This window comes from Chlamydotis macqueenii, chromosome 1, assembly GCF_036417535.1.
Source record: "Chlamydotis macqueenii isolate bChlMac1 chromosome 1, bChlMac1.mat, whole genome shotgun sequence".
Classification (NCBI taxonomy): domain Eukaryota; kingdom Metazoa; phylum Chordata; class Aves; order Otidiformes; family Otididae; genus Chlamydotis; species Chlamydotis macqueenii.
The window spans coordinates 17,023,648-17,044,146 of record NC_141556.1 but is presented as its reverse complement, the minus strand read 5'-3'; the positions used below and the strand labels follow the sequence as shown (position 1 = coordinate 17,044,146).

The following is a 20,499-nucleotide window of genomic DNA, read 5'->3' as shown; positions in this document are numbered from 1 at the left end:
ATGCCAACACAAGGGAGGGGGAGGAAAGTGCAATGAGTTTGGGGAAAGAAGGGGACTATGGTAACTCCCACTCAACCTAAACCATAGTGAAACCACCCCTAAAGTGGGTGCATTGGACCCCAACCTCTTTATCTCTTGTCCCAGTAGAGATTTCCAGGCTGATTCCACAGCTAATTTATTTTTAACAACCTTCTTATTACTTAGTGCACTGATTGCTTTAGTGCTAGTTGTTGTTTAAGGTTAGCAGTGGTTTATTTACTAGAGGAAAAGGAGAATTATTTTCTCGTAATGTGCGAGATAGCAAATACATTTTTAATGACAGTTCTTTAATAGGGCAATGGGTCAATGGGAATTCTTTGAAGAATTTAGTTGCCCTATTTCTTGTTGTTTCTGCTTTCCATTTTAAAGTACATTGTTTTAGGCTGGCTGCTTAAATCAGCTTCTCAAAATGCTTTCCATTCTGGTGAAGCAAGTGTGAACATGGAGAGCAAGATTAATATGTATCTAGAGCAAATGGCAAGATGGAGGAAAGGAGAGGAGAATCGGTTCGAGTCAAATAATTACAGATGCTGAGTGAAAAATTAACGTGTCTAGGGAAGTTGGAAAAAAGAAACAATAACATCAGTGCAGGCTTCATGTAAATATTTATTTAATGCAGTATTTCAGTCAAAAAAAATCAGAGAATAGTACGAATTTTTGAGGGCTAGTCTCTAAACAGAGATATTGTAGAAACATGTTGCAATAAACTGAAGTGTAGAATAATTCTGTATTTATTCCAATGCCATCATGTTGTTTCCAGCAAGCTTTCCAGTATTATACACTGTCTATCATTGTACGGTCAAGCAATCCACCAGCAAAGCCACAGGCAGATTTCTGCAAAGGCCGGCTCATTGATGCACACCAGTGTGCTGACTGAAACCCATAATGTTCAGCTCACAAGGAATTTGCAATTGTGAGATTACTTTTTTCATTTTTAAAGTAGCTTATTTGTATTTCTTTACACTTTTTTATAATCAATTATTGTTTATTCATTAAACTCTTCCATTACTATATTTAGAATAGGTCAGGAGAGACCAAGTCTTCTACTTTTACTGTGCCTGATCTTGTGCTACAGTTGATATCGGGGTGTCCTCACTTACATAAAATTAATAGGAGAAATTATATGATGGTTGAGAGTAGGAAGCAGTGTCAAAAGCAACCATCACATTGTGATGTCAAGGGCTTTAAAACTAGGAAGCGCTACATAAGGGGCTGTGTAAAAGCCACAGTGCTTGCAGCTTTAAGAGTCGTCAATATTAACTGGGAGCATGTCAGATCAGCTACTCTCTTGTAACAGGAAACTGTTTGCTGACTAGGGCCAGAATATTTTCAAAGCCCAAGAATCTACCAGCAGATAACAGGCAGCCATGGCCCATGTTATCTGACAGTGCATGCTTTAGATTTAGCAGCTGGAGGGACGAAACTTCACATCTCCTGCTTGAATTTCACAGAGTTCTGATATATAAGTAGTTTTTAAAGTGATTCCTAAAATGCTGGCCAGTGTGAAAAACGAAATTATAATAGCCAAGGAAATGCTGTGAGGAGCGAAGGGGAGTTTCACAGGGTGAGGGGGTGAGCTGTGCCGGCATCGCCAACATTGCACACCAACCCCGGGCTGTGTGCAGCAGCTGTCTGGGCTGCGCCCTTATCGCCCCAGCCCCTCCAGACCCTCGCTGCACAGCAGCTCTCCCTCCTTTTGTACTATTCTTTTCCCACTGGGCTGCAAGTCATCCCTCCCCAACAGTGCATCCCAGCCCTCCGACCTTCGGCTGCGAGCAGGCACACAGGCGCTTTTCATCCCGAAGGCTGGCGGATGCAGATCCCTTCCTTTTCGGCTCCACAAGTAGCTCTTCCCTTAGGCCCTTCCGACTCTGGCTCCAGCCAGCAACCAGCCCGTCCTTCAAGTCCATGCAGGCTTCAGTTCAAATTTTTAGGGCAGTTTTCAGGCCATGCCTCAAAGCTCCCGCAGGGCAGTGCTGTGGGACGGCGATGTGTCCGGGATGAGGTGGCCGCCCTTGGAAGTGACAAACCCAAGGGCCACACAAAGGCATGTTGTGTGGCTGGAGGGGTTAGGTGTTCCTGATCAAAGCCCTGCTTCTAATACTTGCTGAGGTGGCTATTTCATAAAGCCAAAAATGACGTGCTTCTAAATAATTTCAGGCACTTTTTTTTTACTTTTGGAAAAAAAAGGATAAATATGGATTTATCAAGTTTCTTGGTAGACTGTTGTGCCTTGAAGCACAGTGATATCTTGGAGTCACTGTAGAGGTTTCAAAACCACTATTTTAATATATTTTGGTAAATATACATAAAATATGAAAATTCAACATCAAAGAATATGCATCAAATGCAGTTCTCATTTACATTACAGACTAAAGAGAATTCAGAATAATTTTAGTAACTGGGACATCCGTGATGCTTCAGTTGAGTGAATATAGGACAATGGATCTTATTTAAAGTTGAACTACATTATTTTAAATTGTCTCTTTAAGCATCATAATGAATAGCAGTAATAAACGTAATTCAGTACAACTTTTCTGGAAGCTTTGTTTTCTCCTAAATAGCTTTATGCCTGTATAGGTGTCTAAATAAATTGTCTCTACATTCTTGTTACATGACAGAATCAATACATAACCATCAATGACTTCCAGCTTAGGCATTTGTATTTTGCCTCCACGTTGCCATGGCATTTCCACAGCGTGCTACAGTGCCAGGAATCTCTCCTTTTAGCTCGCTCCTTTTTCTCCCTGTGTATTCAAGCCTGTGTGTTATTTGCCTTTGCCAAATTTATCAGTCTGTTTTCAGAAAGCCTTGAAGATTACATTCCTCTCTGAGTTGGAGAGTTACTTCACAAAACATCCTACTACTTTTTTAGTAGAGTGACAAACTTGTATTTAGTCTTTCTATAGGAACTGTGTTTTTCTGGTTTTTTTGAGGGTTTTGCTACACAAGGAGGGGGGGGGGTGTGTGTGTGTGTTGAGGGTGGTTGGCTCTGCTTATCACAGCCATCAAGAAGTGCTTTCTGTAGTGTCCTCTTCGAGCATCCGATGTGTGTGTATGTGCTTTGTTCTGTGTATCCAGTATGCTGAGGGGATTTTCTGTCTTGGATTATCTGTACAGTTTCTCCCAAGAGGAACATACTGTAGAGCATTTTGAAGTATCAAGGAAGGTGTATTCACATAATCTTGCCTGCTACTCACTGTTAATAAATGGAAACAGGAAGATAAATGGTTTTCACATAATTTCATCTTAATATGTTAAAATGAGAAAATAGGAGCATCAGTGCTGAATCAGAAAAGCTCTAAGCACAGGTTTGGATTGAGCTCTCAGCTGTGTGGTTTATTACTTCAGAGGTTTTGGCTTCCACTCTAGGATGATAGGAAAGATTTATTTCATAATTTTTTAGCTGTGAGAATTTTTATTATATAGAGATGGGTTCAGCTGCCCTGTGCTTTGTGTTACATCCTTTTTAAATATACTGAAACACACGGGATATTGTTCACCAGGAGATACCCACAAATGTGCTCGTCAGGAGGTGGTTGTACGGTGGCTCCGCTCGTCATGGGGAGCACGGAGCAGGACCACAGGTCAGTCCTCTGGGGCTGAGCCCACTGGCATGGGGCATGCATTTGGCTGACTACATGATCACAGCACTCTTGTGTTTGCTCCTGCATTTTGCTGGCGTACATCGTACCTGCACATGCTGCTGATGTGAGAGGAGAGCTGGAGAGCCAACACAGCCGGGCTGTCCACCTCACCTCGTCTCAGAGGTTGCTACTGCTGGGGCAGTGGCTAAACCAGCTGCAAACCATTGCAGTTTACAGCCTGGCATAGAGAAGAGGTGCAGATCCAGGTCTGGACGCGGTGGTGCTGCCGGCTGCAGCCTGCCGCCCCGCGCGGGCGGCTTTGGCGTGGGAACCTGTGGGAGCAGGGCTGCGGGGCAGCGACTGGAGCAAAACTTTCCTTTTTAATTTGCCTTTGTTTGTGAGTCACTGCCCACAGCTCCTGCTGCTTTTACTTTCCTCCAGGAATGCATTTGCACGTTTTTAACTGTACTTGAATTAATGTGAATTGTATAATCTGGTAGCAAGTAGTCATGCAAATATCAAACCATTCCTTCAGCTGGCTGTCTTGTGTAGTTTTGCTCTACGTTTATTTGTCAGACATTGTTACTGGGTAAAATTCAACTATATATGCCATCATCAGTTTCTCTGAACAGTTTTCCATGTGGGATCTGAACACACTTTTTGCCTTAGGAAGACACATGCCAAAACGTAAATGTTAACTAATTAACAAACATGGAGGGTTTCGCTTTCTGTACAATGATTAATTCAGCAGCTGCTTTTGTCCCAACTGCAGTAGGTTTTTTAAAGGAAATATCTTCTGAACTTTTTTTTTTCTATTTTATTCACTCTCAAATTTTGGGCAAACACAGGAAAATTACAGTGTACATATGAAGCAAGGCACCTCATTCTTTAGTATTGCATTTAACACATCTTAATACAGACTTCTGAGTGGAATAAAGACAAAGCATTTGGAGGGAAAATGGCTTCAGCAAGTGGTACGCAGAATCCGCAGCTTCAGCGGAGAGTTACTGCACCCATCTCTGAAGGGTTCAAAAAATGACTGTCACCTGCAGGACACATGGGAAAAGGTGGAAGCAATCAGTATGTCATTGGCATCCTGCTTGTTCTTTCTATAAACATTTTGCAGGTGTTGTCACGAGCTCAGCCATGCCCTACCACCACCATGGGCAGCAAAGCCAAATTCCACTGGAGGCGAAGTGCAAACACTTACCTATTTACACAATTTCCAAACCACAGTGAAACGCCGGAACAGTTTACACATATTTTGGTTGACAGGGAGCGTGCAAGTTTTTAACGGGTGGTGTTACCTCCTCCCGTAGAGATCTATCTGTCACCGGCTGTATGTTTATCACAAGTTCTGGAAGCAGCCAAGGAAAACTGGGGCCAATGTTCTTGAATATTTGCAAGAGGATCAATTGGCAAATCTTATCCCACACACCCCTGACAATTCAGACTTGAAAGACGATGCAGCATCCTTACCCCCCTGCAATTACAGGCTCATACCTCGATTGCAGAGGGGGTCAGGTGCAGAAGTTTGCAAGCAGCATAACGTTTAGCAGAAACACTTGGGTAGCTGAGTGTCACAGCTTGCTGCTGGGGTGAGGTGTTGCCTTCCCTGACATCTTGCTTCTGCCCTTGCAGGAGAGTACTGCGAGGTGAATGCGCGCTCTGGCCGCTGTGCTCCGGGGGTGTGCAAGAATGGAGGAACCTGCGTGAACCTGCTGATCGGGGGCTTCAAGTGCGAGTGTCCCCCGGGCGAATACGAGCGGCCATACTGCGAGATGACCACCAGGAGCTTCCCACCACAGTCCTTCATCACCTTCAAGGGGCTGCGGCAGCGCTTCCACTTCACCGTCTCCCTCATGTAAGTCCCAGTGGGGAAGGGGTGTCTGACTGGTGCCTTCTCTGCTTGAACTTGGAGGGTGTTTGTTAAATTTTGTCACCAACCGAATTACCTACGTGTAGAGGTCACTCTGCGTGTTTTCAATGGTGACTCTTGTGAGTGGGGCGCAGTCGTGTTGTTTGAAAACATTTGATCTCTGCCCTGCTGAGGGTGCCGCTGAGGTGCTAACTCCCAGTCTTCCTCTGCTGTGACATGGAGCAATGGCACAGGGAAAGGGGACACCAAGGCCTCTCTGTCTGCCTCTCAGCAGCCCTCAGTCACAAAGACGTGATGGTGGGTGGTGAGTTTGCCACCTCTTGAGCATGTCAGACATTTTTTCTAGTTTGTCTGCGGCCTCTTAACTTCCAGGCACAGGGTGCTAGTTCGTGCTGCTTGTTTGGGAGCAATCTTCCCCTCTTCTGCTTCCCAGCCTGTGACAGGACTTGATCTCCTCAGGCCATGGCTGAGCAAAGGCTGGTCCTCCTCAGGTCTTTGCTCTCCGCTGGTTCCCAGCCTTGGGCTTGGGACATCCTCAACTGTCCCAGTCTTCTCCTCGCTCCTCTTGGCCTTCATACCTGGCTCCTGCGTCTGGTCCCATCCTGGCCACTACAAGCCTCATCCCCATCCCATCTGCCCCAACATCCCCACGTTGGACAGTCTTTTCCGGAGCTGGCTGTCTCTTTTCCCGTGAGGGCACTGGAGGAGCTCTTGGGGCAAGGGGAGCAATCGTGGCAGCTGCACTGCATGGACCAGGGCTCTCCTCCCTTGGCTCACACATCCTGAGGGAAAAAGCCTCTTCTGGAGAAGACTTTTTGGGTCAGGCCATAGCATAGGTCTCACGTGCCACAGAGCCAGAGCTCAAGGTGCGTGTATGTGTCTTCTCCAGAGAGGGTGCAGGTTTGCAGCTTTCCCATGGTTTATCTGGTCAGGATCGACCTTTGCTTCTCCCTCACGGTTGACTGTGAGTAAACAGCACAAAATGTGTTAGCCCCGACCCCGAAGGGCAAGGCCGGGAATTTGTTGATAGGTACAACAGCAGCAACAATGAGAGACATGTTTGTGTGTCTGTCCAGAGAAAGTGCTCGGGGGGGACAGCACCAGGCAGACATCCCATCCAGCACCCAGCAGTTACCTGGTGTTTCACATCCGTCATGGGCCAGGCAGCTTATTTCCATTTTTATCCTTCATGTACTTTCATCCTAAAGTCTGAATTTTTTTGGAATCATGACATTTTGGTTAAATCGGAAAGCGCAGGCATGGTTTGCACGCGAGTAGAGGCAAGGAAGAGTTGCGTCTGTGAAGATCATTTTAGAGCATCAGATCTAAGTACAGGGAAAAGCTGAGGAGCAAAAGGCTCCCTTGAACTTGTCAGACCTACAGTGAGTGCAAACAAAGGAGCGGTCTGGGCTGGCTGCCAGCCTAAATTACCTGCACTACCCTTGGCTTGTCCCCTCAGCCACAGGGTGTCATTTTTCAGGCTTTCAGGAAGAGGTAGGGTGCTTCAAGTTAAAGGGTCTCAAACGCTCTGTGTAGGGGTTATTGAGAAACAGCAAACTACTGGAGCAAGGTGATGCTTATGCCAGGAGTTCTTCACCGCCTTAAAATCAAGATGGTGTATTTAGTCATGAGCTAAACACTGCTCAGTCCGCGCAGTGTGATTATAAAAAGTCTAGACCATCATGGGGTTCAACCCATGCTGTCCAGGATAACAACACATTTAGCTTTTCATACCTGAAGTTCACTTTTATTTACACTTGTTATTTATTTGGATTTTATCATCGTTCAGTGCAAGTGGAAAACATTATGTGAGGATAAGCAAGAATTAGTAGTTTGACTGGACGATGATTTGCCATTACGTATTTTGTGATTTGGGAGCATTTGTGAAATCCCTGGCTCTCTAGCTTCCCTCAGCCTCAAGTGACTCATCACCTCCTCCTGGCAAAGAGCAGGATGTTTGCATTGCCCAGTCTCATAACTAAAATGTGGGGTTTTTTTAAAAAAAGTATTTATTACTGACCAGGCATGTCTTTCTGCTCCCAACATTATACATTTTCCTTGCTTCCTTCCAACACTTGCTACTCCTTCACTCCAAGGGATACTGTCAGTAGAGAGGTTTTCTCACTATTTATTCAAAATTCTCTGAAAAAGTATCTTTTTTTTTTCCCATGTCCTGAGATGAAAAATATCCCTTCTATTAAAAAACACTAATATTTTCCCCTACTGATGAAAACCAGACAAGTTCAAAAGCAATAGTACTTTAACTATCAATATGATACAAAAGGTGCTTTTGACTTGTAGCAAAGAAAGGAACTGACCACACACGGAGTAAAGAAATATAAAAAATAGCATAATAACTTAATAGTTTAATAAAAAATTAAAATTATGGTAGATAATTGTAACTATATCAGGAAAAGATATTTGATGATGGAAAGTGAAAACCACATCAGTGTTTTGATAATATTGAAGTATTTCAAATATATTGTCTTACTTAATTGAGTTTGCATTTTGGTTCTATACTACTGTTTTATGTTATGTTAAATCAATTTAGAAATAAAGATATATTTCAAAACTTATTAAAAGTAATCAAATCAGTAGTATAATATTTTGATGGACTCTAACAGATATTCTTTGGAGTTTGTGTTTTGTTGGAAATGTCAAAATTTTTACTTCTATTTTTTGAACCAGAACAATTAATTCTCCTTCCAAAATATTTACAAATGTATGAAATAAAAATTCCCATTACCGTGTTGCTCAAATTCAAGCTCCTGGTTCTGGAAGATCTCTACTCAGTCTGATTCACAACATACATATGCATGACAAACCACATTTGTTAAATAATATTATTTGGTTTTGAATTTTTCTTAATTTCAAAAACCAGACCTTGATGTTCTAAGATACTACTTCTTTCACGTTCTCTGAATGCAGATTTTGTTGCATCACATGATAGTCTTGCTAGTAGACATGACATGACAGGCACAAGAATCGTTTCTTCTGTCTGTGGAAGGCAGTTTTCGTTAGCTGTGTTCAGCATTTGATTCATTTGTAGGAAAAGTGGGTTAATTTAAATCAGGCATGTTTCCTGAAGTTCAAGATACAAAATCAAACTACACTGCCATTTGGAAACACAAGAAGTTCCCATGCTTTTCTCTCTCTCTTTGTATAATATTAATCTTTGTAAAAATGTTTCTGTAAAGTGTAATACATTTTTTGCATTTCTAAGTAGATGAAAGCTGTGTACAAATCCCCAAAGATAATAGGATTCAATTAAAAATTATAAAATACACACAATACACAAATTTGCAAAAAAAATGTCTGCTGACAAAAAAAAACCCAGACTTTTTGAAAGTGAGCTCTCACCTCTTTTTCTGCAGGAAAGGTGTGATACATCCCATACTAGAAGCACAAGAAAAATAAAACCAAAAAACACACATTGGCACTGATGTAGTGGAATCATTTAAGTGTTTATTTTCCTTCTTCCAAATGACTGACCTGTTGACTGATGAACTTTGATTGTCCACATGGCATTGTTAAAGTAACTCTTATCTTTCTTCCCTCTTTGCCTCCTGTCAGGTCTTTTTAATCCATTGATGACTCTCCTTGTACCCTGTAGGATCTAGGCAGCAAGCAAGGCAGCAAGCGTCTCCCGCTTTGATGTGAAAATGCTTTCTGGCGTTCGGACTGCTTGCAAAGTGTAGCAAGTGCCACTGTTTGGCGAGCGTCGGATACTCATGCTGCATCACGCGTCTGCCTAATTTTACCCTTTGTCAGGGTCAGCATCCGCAGCCGATCTCGGGGAGCAGATTTCTGTAATTTGCATCTTGCTTGCCTCTATCAATTGGGAAATAATAGATATATCCTGCAGGTGAATCCTCAATTTCGTAATTTTCTGTCTGAAGAAAGATTCAAAGGCTTGCTTTTCTGCTAAATACAGTGCCATTTTTCTTCTGGGCAACTTGACCATCATTCTTTAATTCATAAGCCATTAAGCATGAACTGACCTCTTGTCTCTGTGTTCTAGGTTTGCAACGAGGGAGAGGAACGCTCTCCTCCTCTACAACGGGCGTTTTAATGAGAAGCACGACTTCATTGCCTTGGAGATCATCGAGGAGCAGATCCAGCTCACGTTCTCTGCAGGTGAGGTGTCGCTCGAGTCGAGCATTTCTGCTTGCAGTCAGGAGATCTTCTCAATCCATTTGGAAATGCGCTTCAGTGATTTTATACAGCTGTTTGCTGCCTCGTTAATTGAGTAACTTGCTGACATAGTACAGTGAACAACTGATCCTGGCATTCCAAAGTACTCCAGATTGTAGCGGTTTGTGGTGGTAACAGTCGCTGTCATAGGCAGGAGCTTGTCAACGTGCCATTTATAAAAGCCAGAGTTTATGACTACTATAAAAGATTGGCACTAGCCTGAATGTTGGCCTCCAAGACAATGTTTACTTAAACAAGACTTCATTTTATTGCGCTGCTATAAATGTCGTGTGTTTATGCGTTTTTACACCACACCATCAGTGAAACTAGGTGTATAAATGTTATCTAAAAAATGCACACAAGCAAAAGGAAAAGCTAGCAGACAAGTGAAAAGTACCTGCCGTTCATTAGGCATTGGTGAGGAGCAATGCTGCCACAGGAATCCACTGCTGCGCAGTAGAAGCACGTTCCCTTGGAAGAAGCTGTAACCCACAAGGAATTTAGGAGAACTAAGCTGCCCACTCATTGCTAGTGGTGGGCTAGGAGATAAGAAAGGAAGGCTTTGGCGTTTCCTTGCTTTCTGCAGTGTCTTTTGGTGCTTGTGGGAGCAGAGAGAGGGGAAGGCAAGTAAAGCTCAGGGTGGCACATATCACTGCCACTGTGGCCTCCCAGAGAGGTTTCCTCCAGAAAATCAGCCGTGGCAGTGGCAAAGCTCTTCCTGACATAACTGTTATCAAAACAAACCCTGACCGTTCCTGCCTTACCAGAGGAGTGTTCCCCAAGTTAAGAAAGCCCAGGTTTCATCCAGAAACTCATGCCCAGCTGTGCTAATTTCTGTGACAGTGGTAGCAGGTGAAGCTCTTCACACACTGCCATACAGCATGGCTGAAGCACGTTGAAGCCACCAGGAATCACCCCCTGGACTTCAGCAGGCTTGCTGAGGCTCTTGGTGTACCACTTGTGTTCCTGTTTCAGCCCTGGAGCAGATCTGTGAGTTTGGTGGGAAGGCTTTAGTGGCTTTACTAAATCTCAGCAGGGCAGACAAACTCCAGCTGTCACAAGTTTACGGGATGTTTCCACTGGGACAGAAACAGGTATCTGGGAAGGGCTGTTGTTATGTAGGTCAGGTGGGGTTCTTTGCAGGACATTTGTATCTCTGTACTGGACATATAACTCAGGAAATTATCCTGTTATTTCCTGTTCTCCATATTCAGGATAGACATGCAGGCTCTAGTGAGCTCTTACTTTATTTTTGTGAAGAGTGAGACATTGCAAGTAGTGAAGCAGTAGAAGCAGGGGCACAACCCACATCGGTGTTGCACACTCATTGCCAGTGATGGTCGTTGCCCTCAGACCCCGTGGTAAATCCTGTGTGACCCATTGATTTACCAGCAATGCTTAAGTGCATATCTGGGCCCTTTGGGTTGAAGATATCCAGTTTCATTTCCTCTTTATTACCTCAAAGTTGTCCAAATTAGATTTTAAGGCAGGCTTTTGAATGGATTAGTGTAATGAAATAACATGCGGCAGTCAGAGATTTGCTTTCTTCTGTAGCTCTGCTCCGCCTGTCTAAACTTGAATTAAATTGCTTGGAAGGCACCCTGAGGATGAATGAAAAAAAAAAAAAATTCTACTTGCGCTTATATGTATTTAAATGTGGAGGAACTCCTTTAAAATACATAAAACTAAATTTAGATTTGCACTACTGCACCTGAGAGCAGGTCTGGTCCTGTATATTACAAATGGTATTTTCTTTGGAAGGAGAGTCATTTATGTTTTATAGTTTTAAGTGGCTCTTAACGAACAGTACAAGTTTTGGACATCTGATCTGACCGTTTTACCTGTCCCAACAACTTTTTTGCAGAAAGCCAAGCAGAAGGATTGGAGACCGGTGATCTTCCTTTTACAGAAACTTGCTAGCTAAATAAAAAAAACCCTACTTTTTACCACAGATTTTTTTATCACTAAATGATAAAAAACATCACAGCAAGATGTCAACGTGCTAAGCTGAAATCTGTTTTGTTTAAAAGAAGTATATAGGGTGGGAGTTAATGGAGAGTAGGGGATACGGCAATAATACTTCACGCAGGGTTAAGTATTTTTTGCAAATAGAGTAGAAAGGACATTTTAAGCTCAACAGTACTGTGAACTTTGTTACCTTACAGGAGGGAGTTACTTTTCCTGTGATTTATTATGCAGAATTTTCCAACCGTTTAAAAAAAAAAAAAACCACAAAGAAAGAAAAAGAAAAAAAAAAAGTCGAAACCTAGCTATCCCTTCTCCGTGCCAGGCCTTTTATGTACTTTCAACACGAATGTTTATTTTGCTGCTGCCTCACAACAGATATGCCTGGTTACTGAGCTCGTTCTGCTGACTCAGACCTGACTTAAAAGTTTCAGCTTTCCAGTTGCAATGGCAAGGACTTGCTTGCAGATTTAAATACTGAAAGGCTGCCAATAATTTCATTAATCACTGGTAAAATTTCACTGGGACCAAGGTTACCATCCATGGGTTTTACTCTAGAGTACTTTCAGATTTCACTTTCTCAGCTCTGATGAAGAGTAGGCTTCCCTTCCCTGACAAAATAGCCCAGCACAATACTCATCATATTAAAAAACCTCAAAGTGCTGTTTTTGGCAGAAATGCAGAAACATTAATTTACCTTTTTGTCCTCAGTTGACCACTTCAGCAATAGCTGTATCTACCCAATGCATCTGCTACCGCACTCTGCAGAACCATAATAAAAAATAACATTCACTGGAATGTTCCAGAAGCTATTTTTGTAGTTGTACACCAAAATAGCTCCATGAAACTGGGGTATTTACTGTCTCGCAGGATGAAAACCCAGATTCCTCCATGATGAAGTAAGATGGTTGCATCCTGTGCCCAGTGAGGGTCTCTCCATGTTTTGGTTTAGTGCAGAGCAGAGCTTGCAGTGATGTTGACTGATTTTTTTTTCCCTTCTGCCTGCCCTTGCAGGGGAGACAACCACTACAGTGGCACCGTTTGTTCCCGGAGGGGTCAGTGATGGGCAGTGGCACTCGGTCCAGGTGCAGTACTACAATAAGGTAAGATTGATTGTGTTGGTGATAACCGTATTATTTGAGAGGCAATAGAGCTGTGGGTCATCTAGCTCTGACCAAGTGTTTGCAAGTGACCCAAATTTTATTTATTTAACCAGGCACATTGCTACAGCTCTGCACAGATGCTTGCTCACCTTGCCTAGAACAAAAATTTCCTCTCAGGGCTTTTGAGTTTTGTCTCAGGAAGGCAAAATCAGACCTAGTACGTCCTTTTCAGAAGTACTACCAGGGCAACCTTCAGGAACTTAGAACTATTTTAGTTTTCAGTTCTTTAGACCATCACAAGTGTGAATGTATCTAAAACAACTGATTTACTAATTTGGGTCTTTTTAAAGAATTGTGCAGTGCAGGAGCCTGTAGTAACTACAACCACTGGTGTAGAATTTTCTGAAGCAAAGCAAAATTCTTCCCTATAACTGTATTTTCTTGTGCAAAATTACCAGTTCAGCTAGTCCAAGCTTCTCTGGTTTGGAAAATTTTGTTATTAAATGGTTATTTGGTTATTATTAAATGGTTGGCACTTTTCAGTAATCAAGGGCTATCATACTAAATCTTTTTTTTTTTTTTGTCTGGTGTATAAAAAAATATGCAAGAGAAATGCAAAAACCATCGTTAGGCACAGTCCATGGCACTCAGAGGTGGACTTGGGGTCCCTGTCCCCAGCTGCACCAGGGGTACCTGTCAGGAATAGGTTCACTTCAACTGGTTTTGTGCAAATCAGCCATTTCATGCTGAACCAGAAAGCGGGCTTTTAGGGTGTTCGGTGTCACTGTTTACAGCTAGATGTCAGAGCTCTTATATAATCTATAACAAAAATTAGAGAATTCATTTAGTTACTGAGAAGTGTTGCTTTTAAGTCTGACATGATAGCATTATGGAGGATCACGTAAGGAAATAGAGGACCATTGTTGGCTGTTAAAAAGGAAACAGGATACTGGTGTAGGAAGCTGAATGGAAGATGAAGGATTAATATGATCAGCAAGCTCTTTATTTCCCAGTGCTGCATCCTTTCATCACAGTTTGTGTGGCAGTTTGAATGGGAGGATTAAAATTTCGTTTCGACTCCTAAATAGGATCTCCTAGCCTAAGGATATTTTATTGAGGAAATAAAAACCTTTTTTATTAGTTTTTTATCTTAAAAAATAATTTTTAAAACTTACTTTATAAGTTTTGTACTTAATATGCTCTCTACTATCCAGAGCACAGAGAAATAGAAGTGAAGCTTGGTGTGTCATCATCCTTGCATCTGTGGACACTGCGAGGGTCTTCCTTACAAACTGCAACATGCTGTATTTCTGCAGTCTGCATATTTCTTAGTGAATCACTTTAGCAGAGTAAATGGCACTTGCTGAGGCAGGGGAGGGACACTCCAGCTCTCAAACTCCTCGGTGGTTGAGGAGGCAAGGGGACAGCCTCTGGAGTGCCCTGTTAAAGTGCTGCCGAGCAGATAAGGGGCCCAGGCAGCCCCTGGACACCTCTTTAAAAGGCAAAGAGATCTGACACAGATGTTAAAAATAAACCCCTGCCTCATTTTCAGGGCTTACTGCCATTCAAGCAGACTGGTAGGCAAGCCATGTTAGCAGCCGGTATTTTCCTATCGTTAACACGTGCGCCCTGTCATCATTTTCTTCTTTGGCCCCAGTTTTTGGAAGGGGACTGAGCCAGTCCACACTGCATGGAGGAAACTCATGGGAGAGAGGGAGAGCAGAGAGGCTGTGCCAGGAAACACCGCTGTCATCATTGCCTTTGCACTTGCGTGACGTAAACGTGGTGAAAAGTGAAGTCACTGTGTGGAGAGCAGCACTTTGCCCATTGCTGTCTGTTTTAGAGACCGAGGTCATCACCTTCCCCTTAGCAGTATTTATTCCAGAATGGTTAAATTTGGGCTGGCAAAGGGGAACTCACAATATTGATAAATGGCACATGTAGGATATGCTAACCTATATGTATTTAGCGTGCTCTCAGGACTTCCCAGCATGTCTGAGAATTGCATATGTTGCAGCAGCTCTCCGGTAGCGAAGGAAGGAGCAGGCACTGCAGGGCAGCAGCAGCTGGAGGCAGCTCTGCAGGTCTGCTCGCTGGGCTGCCCACCGCACCCTGCAGCAGGATTAAGCCTACACCTCAGCTGGTATTAGTTTGTAATGCAGTTCCTTGGCTACTTCATGTTTTAACAGAGCTGGCAGAAAAGTTCCTGTGAGGAGGTTGAGAAGACAGAGATAATTTAGGGATTTGAGTTGTGCCAAGATAAATGGGATGCTGTGTCTAAACTTGACTCAGTCAAGACATGTTTAAATAAGAGTACCCAAAACTCATGAGTTTGCTTAAATGATGCACTTGTATTATTTTGCTGCGATTGCATCCTTCCGCTCTTTCCAAAATCCTTCCGCAGTGTCAGGTCTTCATCCCGTCAGCCCCTTTCCTCCACTCAGACACCATGCAGCCTCCTCCTTGAGCAGGCACAGCTGCCCTGAGCTGCCTCCCTCCCTATCTCCAGCTCGTGTTTGGTCCCCATCTCCAGCCCCTTCTGGACTCCTCTCCCTCCCTCTGCCTTCTGACTTGCTCTGGCATTTTGCAGCAGCACCTTGTCCGTGGCTGCGGGGCCACAGGGGCTCCCTCCACGAGCATCCCCACAGGGCTCATCTCCCTTTCTGTTCAACTACTTGCCCAGGGACCTTCCAGTCTTTGCTCCTTTTCAGGCATCTTTCTTATCCCTCACTCACATTGAGTTTCATCTCCCTCCATCTGCCTTTTGCTTCCTCAGCAGGTTTTCTTTATTTCGTAGATACGATCACTTCTGCCTGTCCATTCATCAGTCCCTTCCTGTATCACTTCTGTGCTTTTTTTTGCACAGCAAAACCCATACAGACATTTCAAACTTTTCTTATTATTCATGCTGCTACAGCTGAGTGCTGCCAGACTGCTCATCCTGCTGCCGGGGCCATTACAGCTGTGCCTGTTCTCTTCCCACCCACCACTGTGTGCTTGGACACGAACAGGATTCTTCCAGCTGAACCCTTTCCTCCTGCCTTGGAAATGTGAGACATGTTGTGGTGCAGGTTCAGATGAATAGGAATTCAAAAATTTCCTGTTGTGTCCACAGCAAGTGTTTGGGGTCAGGTGCTCTCTTAGTATTATCCCTTCCCAGTTCCTTTTTTTGTTAAGCTTCTTTAAGGTATCTTTTTAAAACCTAAGCTAGAAACTGTTCAGGTTATTTCCTTCTTTCTACATTTGTACAGTATCTAGCAAGAAAAAAAAAAGAGGGGGTTGGAGCTTTCAGATAATGCTGTAATTCACATAAGGAGTATTAGATTTCGTCACAGCTGAGGTTAGTTTTTCATCTTTAGTTTTTGACAGTGGCTAACAGGCTTTGATACATACTGTAAATCACTTCAGTCCAAAGCGGATTTTCATAGATGAGTTTTCACAGCTCTGAAAGCTGTTCCTGCAATCTGAGTTGATCACGGTTGGATACCAGCAAAGGTTGAGTGTTTTTTGGCACCTGCAGCTCTGTGGATGATATTTGGCTGAGCATCACTGGAATTTGGACTCCAGGAGAGGATGACTGGGATGTGAGGGATGACTCTGGTGGGTATCTCCGGCAGTGGCTATTTCCTTAACATGGCACGCTGTTCTGCGGCATCCTGGCAGTGCTGCCACCCTGTGCAAGTCAGTTTGGTAGTAATGATAATGAAAATAAGAAGTGTAGGAGTGACTTCCGTAAACTGTTTTCTGTAGTCAGCTCAGAAGCAACATGCTTGGTAATATTTATCTTTGGTATTGTTGAAAAATTTGGTTTATAATTAACTCTATATCATGAGGGTCCCCTGGCACTTTGGGGCAAACACTGGGGCTTCATTGGCAAGAGGTGAGCCCAGAGCCAGCTTTGTGCCACCATGTTTGCAGAGAAGCATCAAACCAGTTCTCTATCAGCTCAAATATTTGATGCTTTCTTACAAATCCTAGTATGTACCAGCACTGTAAAGTGGTGCGGTAATGAAACAGACAGTGTCAGAGGAGGAAGGGAAGCAATGTCATTTCATTTACTGCGTAGTGATGGAAATAGATGTTTCCTCCCCTGGTAACAGTTGACACAGTTGGTTTCTTTGGAAGGATTTCTGCCTAAGGGATGCATGTGGATGTTGTACTAAAGAAGTGTTGGCTCTGTATTGGATTTCTGGAAGGGAAAACAGCAAGAGGAAGGAATTAGTAGCTATAAGAGAGCAGAAGTGAGTTGGAAGTGTTTTATAACCATTCTCTAGTTTCCGTTATGTATCAAAAGTCTTGTCAGGTACCTGGTAGGAAGGTATCAGTTTACCTGTTAGCAGTGTTACTTGCCATTGTAGATGTTTACTGACAGCGGGGAAAGATACTCACCGACTCTGTTAGCTCAGACACGTTACCTTCTGGGATCCTGATCTCGCAGTCGTTAAAGTCAATGAGAGGTATTAAATTAAAGGTGACCTGCTTGTGACCTGCTTTTCAAGAGGTATATATATTGATATATTCAGAAGAAATGTGATTATTTTTTTATTATTTTGGAAGAAAAGTTGGGAGAAAGGGGAAGATTTCAGGCTGACGGATAAAACTGATGAAAAATAGCAGACACAACCTGCTGCTTGTTCCCAGGATAGCTGGCACAAGGGGCAGCAGCAATGTGAGCTGCCCTCTGTGCCTTGGTAATGTGCTTCTTTCCACGTGATGACAGTGCAGGCAGCCTCCACTGGAGTTTGGTCCTTATCCTTGGACTCTCCTGAGCCTCCCAACATGAGCAACAGTCAGGGGGTTTAGCCATGCTGATAATTGTTTGGAATAGGAGCAAAAGCACCAGGATGTTTGTTGATAATGATGCTCAGTATCAATAATATCACACGAACTATCTGGCATTCATTGCACATACAGGATCATGTATGATTGTAGGCAGTGCTTGGGACAGGAGATTTTAATGAGCCGGGTAGTGGGTGGTGTTTTTAATTAAGTGAAAACTTAAGCTACTCTCACAAACTTCTGATAGAAATGCAATTTTGTTCAGAAATTGAGATATACCATCAAATTTATGTTAATGTTTTATTTGATTCATTACCTCAGGGTAGAATTCATCTTTTGGCACAAGATAAAAATGGTTTTTTGTATGGACATGTTCCTTTAATTATAAAGGGCATGTACATGTATATTTATATACTGTGTGTCTTATATGTTACTTATACATATATGACATCAAAGTTGCTTAAGGACGTTACAGTTCTGTGGGCAGAAGCTCCTTCTGCATTTGTTTAAGGGAGCACAGGATAATTTTACCTAAATGACTAAAACCTGAAAAAAGCAGAGAGAAACATACCATCACTGATGTGCAGTACAGTAATTCTGGGGGATGGACAAATCTCGGAATGACTCACGGAATGACTCACAAAAGTAATGACTGTAAGACCAGGCAGTGTGTGTGCGTGGGATCGTCTTCCATGGTCAGGAAGTGTAAAATGATGGAGAGTGTCTCGGCTGTACTGGTCACTTGAGCCTGCAGGCTCCTTGGATGAGATATTCAGGACAAACATTGCCCTTTTTCCACAAGTGGGCTAAGATTTCTTCTCATATTTGATCAATAGTAAGCTGCTGTTCTTTTACTCATTCCTTGCATTTCTTTAGACTGAAGAGTGCCGTGGTGGTTGTTCCAGATGCTTGACTGTCTTAGGAGTAGCCCACCCTTTTGCAGCGGTCACAGTTAGCAGTTACCTGCTGCTTTCCATCCCTGTGCACTTCCCACCTGACAGAGCCCAGACCTGCATTTAGCCTGAAGACAGCCGCCGAAGAAAACAGGCAAATTCTTCAGTTAGAGATAAACTTAAAAGAAATGAGGGCTGCTTAGGGCTGATCTTCGCTGTGTTGTGAATTCAAAGCACAGGAGGTGCATTGCTCTAAGTCAGACTCACATATGCTTTCAAAAATTGTCCGCCTGTGGTAAGTGATGGTGTCTCTTGAGTTAACCGGCCTTCGTCTGGAGCAAGCTGGAGCTTGAGTATCACCAAAGTCTGAGCTAATGCTGTAGCAATTTAGCCCTCAGCCTACTTGTACTAGAATTTGCCAGTACCTTTCCTTCCTGGGGAGGACCTATCCCTCACCCACCAGCTGAAAGCTGTTTTCAGGTGCCAAAGCACCCTCTGTGTCCATGCCAAGACCCGCACCGTAATTGATTTTCCATACCTCAGGTGCGTGCTGCAGCTCTCCCCTCATGCTTGCTCAGCTGGCAGGCGAGTGGGTGGCTTTCTCCTTCACCTGTGGGTTCCTCAGCCAAAGCTGATCCTGAAGGGTTATTTAACCGTGCCTGTACAGGTGTGCTGTGGTGCCAGCAGCACTTACCATTTTGAGTCTGCATCCACAAATCCTCCGTGCTGTGGATCATGTAATATTTTGGGTTGGAAGGGACCTTTAAAGGCCATCTAGTCCAACCCCCCTGCAAGAAGCAGGGACATCTCCAACCAGATCAGGTTGCTCACAGCCTTGTCCAACCTGGCCTTGAATGTTTCCAGGGATGAGGCATCCACCACCTCTCTGGGCAATCTGTTCCAGTGTTCCACCACGCTCATTGTAAATTTCTTTTTCCTCATGTCTAGTCTGAATCTACCTCCTTCTATTTTAAAACCATTACCCTTTTTCCTGTCACAACAGGCCCTACTAAAGAGTTCCTCCCTGTCTTTCCTGTAGACCTCCTTTAGGTACTGGAAGGCCACTATGAGGTCTCCTCGGAGCCTTATCTTCAGACTGAACAACCCTACCTCTCTCAGCCTGTCCTCATAGGAGAGGCGCTCCAACCCTCTGGTCATCTTTGTGGCCCTCCTCTGGACTCACTCCAACAGGTCCACGTCCTTCTTATGTTGAGGGCTGCAGAGCTGATCACCGACTGCTCATCCATGCTGGTGTACCTCTGGGTGAAACCAACCAGCTCTGTATCTGAGGAGACCTCTGTGAGCCCCGTTGGCTCCCAGTGCAGCCTGAGTAGCAGCTCTCCGACACTGCTGGCCAGAATTTGTGTGCCCTTCCTGGCTGCTGGGCCCCAGAAGGAGCTGGGGGCAGCTGAGGGTCTTGAGAGCAAGATGGAGTTGCCACTCCTGCCAGCTCAGGTAGGCTTAGGATGAAACAGCTTACAACAGAGGAACAGATCCTATCTGCACTTGCCTGGGACTTGCTGAATGAAGTGGAAGGAGAGATAGGGTCAAGGAGGAAAAGGCAGGAAGGGAAAAACAGCCCCAGGTGAGGTCAGGGCTTCATTTGCTGTTCATTTGCTTCATTTGTGAAGCAAATTTGCTGTTCCTGTAGTTAGTCAGGCAATATGTTGGTCAGAAAGAGGAATGTCGCATGGGAGCTCTGTGAATATAGATGTCTGAAGAGGGATACATTGATAATATACGTATTGGAAGATAACATTTGTCAATGCGCTTACTGTTAAAATACAATGAAAAGCATCTGCAGGTCTGTTCCAAACCACCCACCTTCAGTCCATGCATGCTATCAATCTCCATGTGCAATTTTTGTCATGTTCCCTGTGCTGGTTTTGGCTGAGATAGAGTTAATTTTCTTCATAGTAGCTGATATGGTGCTGTGTTTTGGATTTGTGACCAAAACAGTGCTGATAACGCAGGGATGTTTTAGTCACTGCTGAGGACGGCTTACACGGCGTCAAGGCCTTTCCTGCTCCTCACCCCACCCCACCAGCGAGGAGGCTGGG

At 43.7% G+C, this 20,499-nt stretch overlaps 1 protein-coding gene across 1 annotated transcript in view; it reads left to right on the top strand.

Moving 5' to 3' along the window:
* Window positions 1-20,499, top strand: part of CELSR1 (cadherin EGF LAG seven-pass G-type receptor 1) — a 173,213-nt gene that overhangs the window by 87,076 nt on the left and 65,638 nt on the right. The window contains exons 3-5 of the mRNA XM_086746818.1: window positions 5,268-5,490; window positions 9,527-9,642; window positions 12,679-12,767. Coding sequence (XP_086602944.1) covers window positions 5,268-5,490; window positions 9,527-9,642; window positions 12,679-12,767 — 428 coding nt within the window. The remainder of the gene's footprint in view (window positions 1-5,267; window positions 5,491-9,526; window positions 9,643-12,678; window positions 12,768-20,499) is intronic.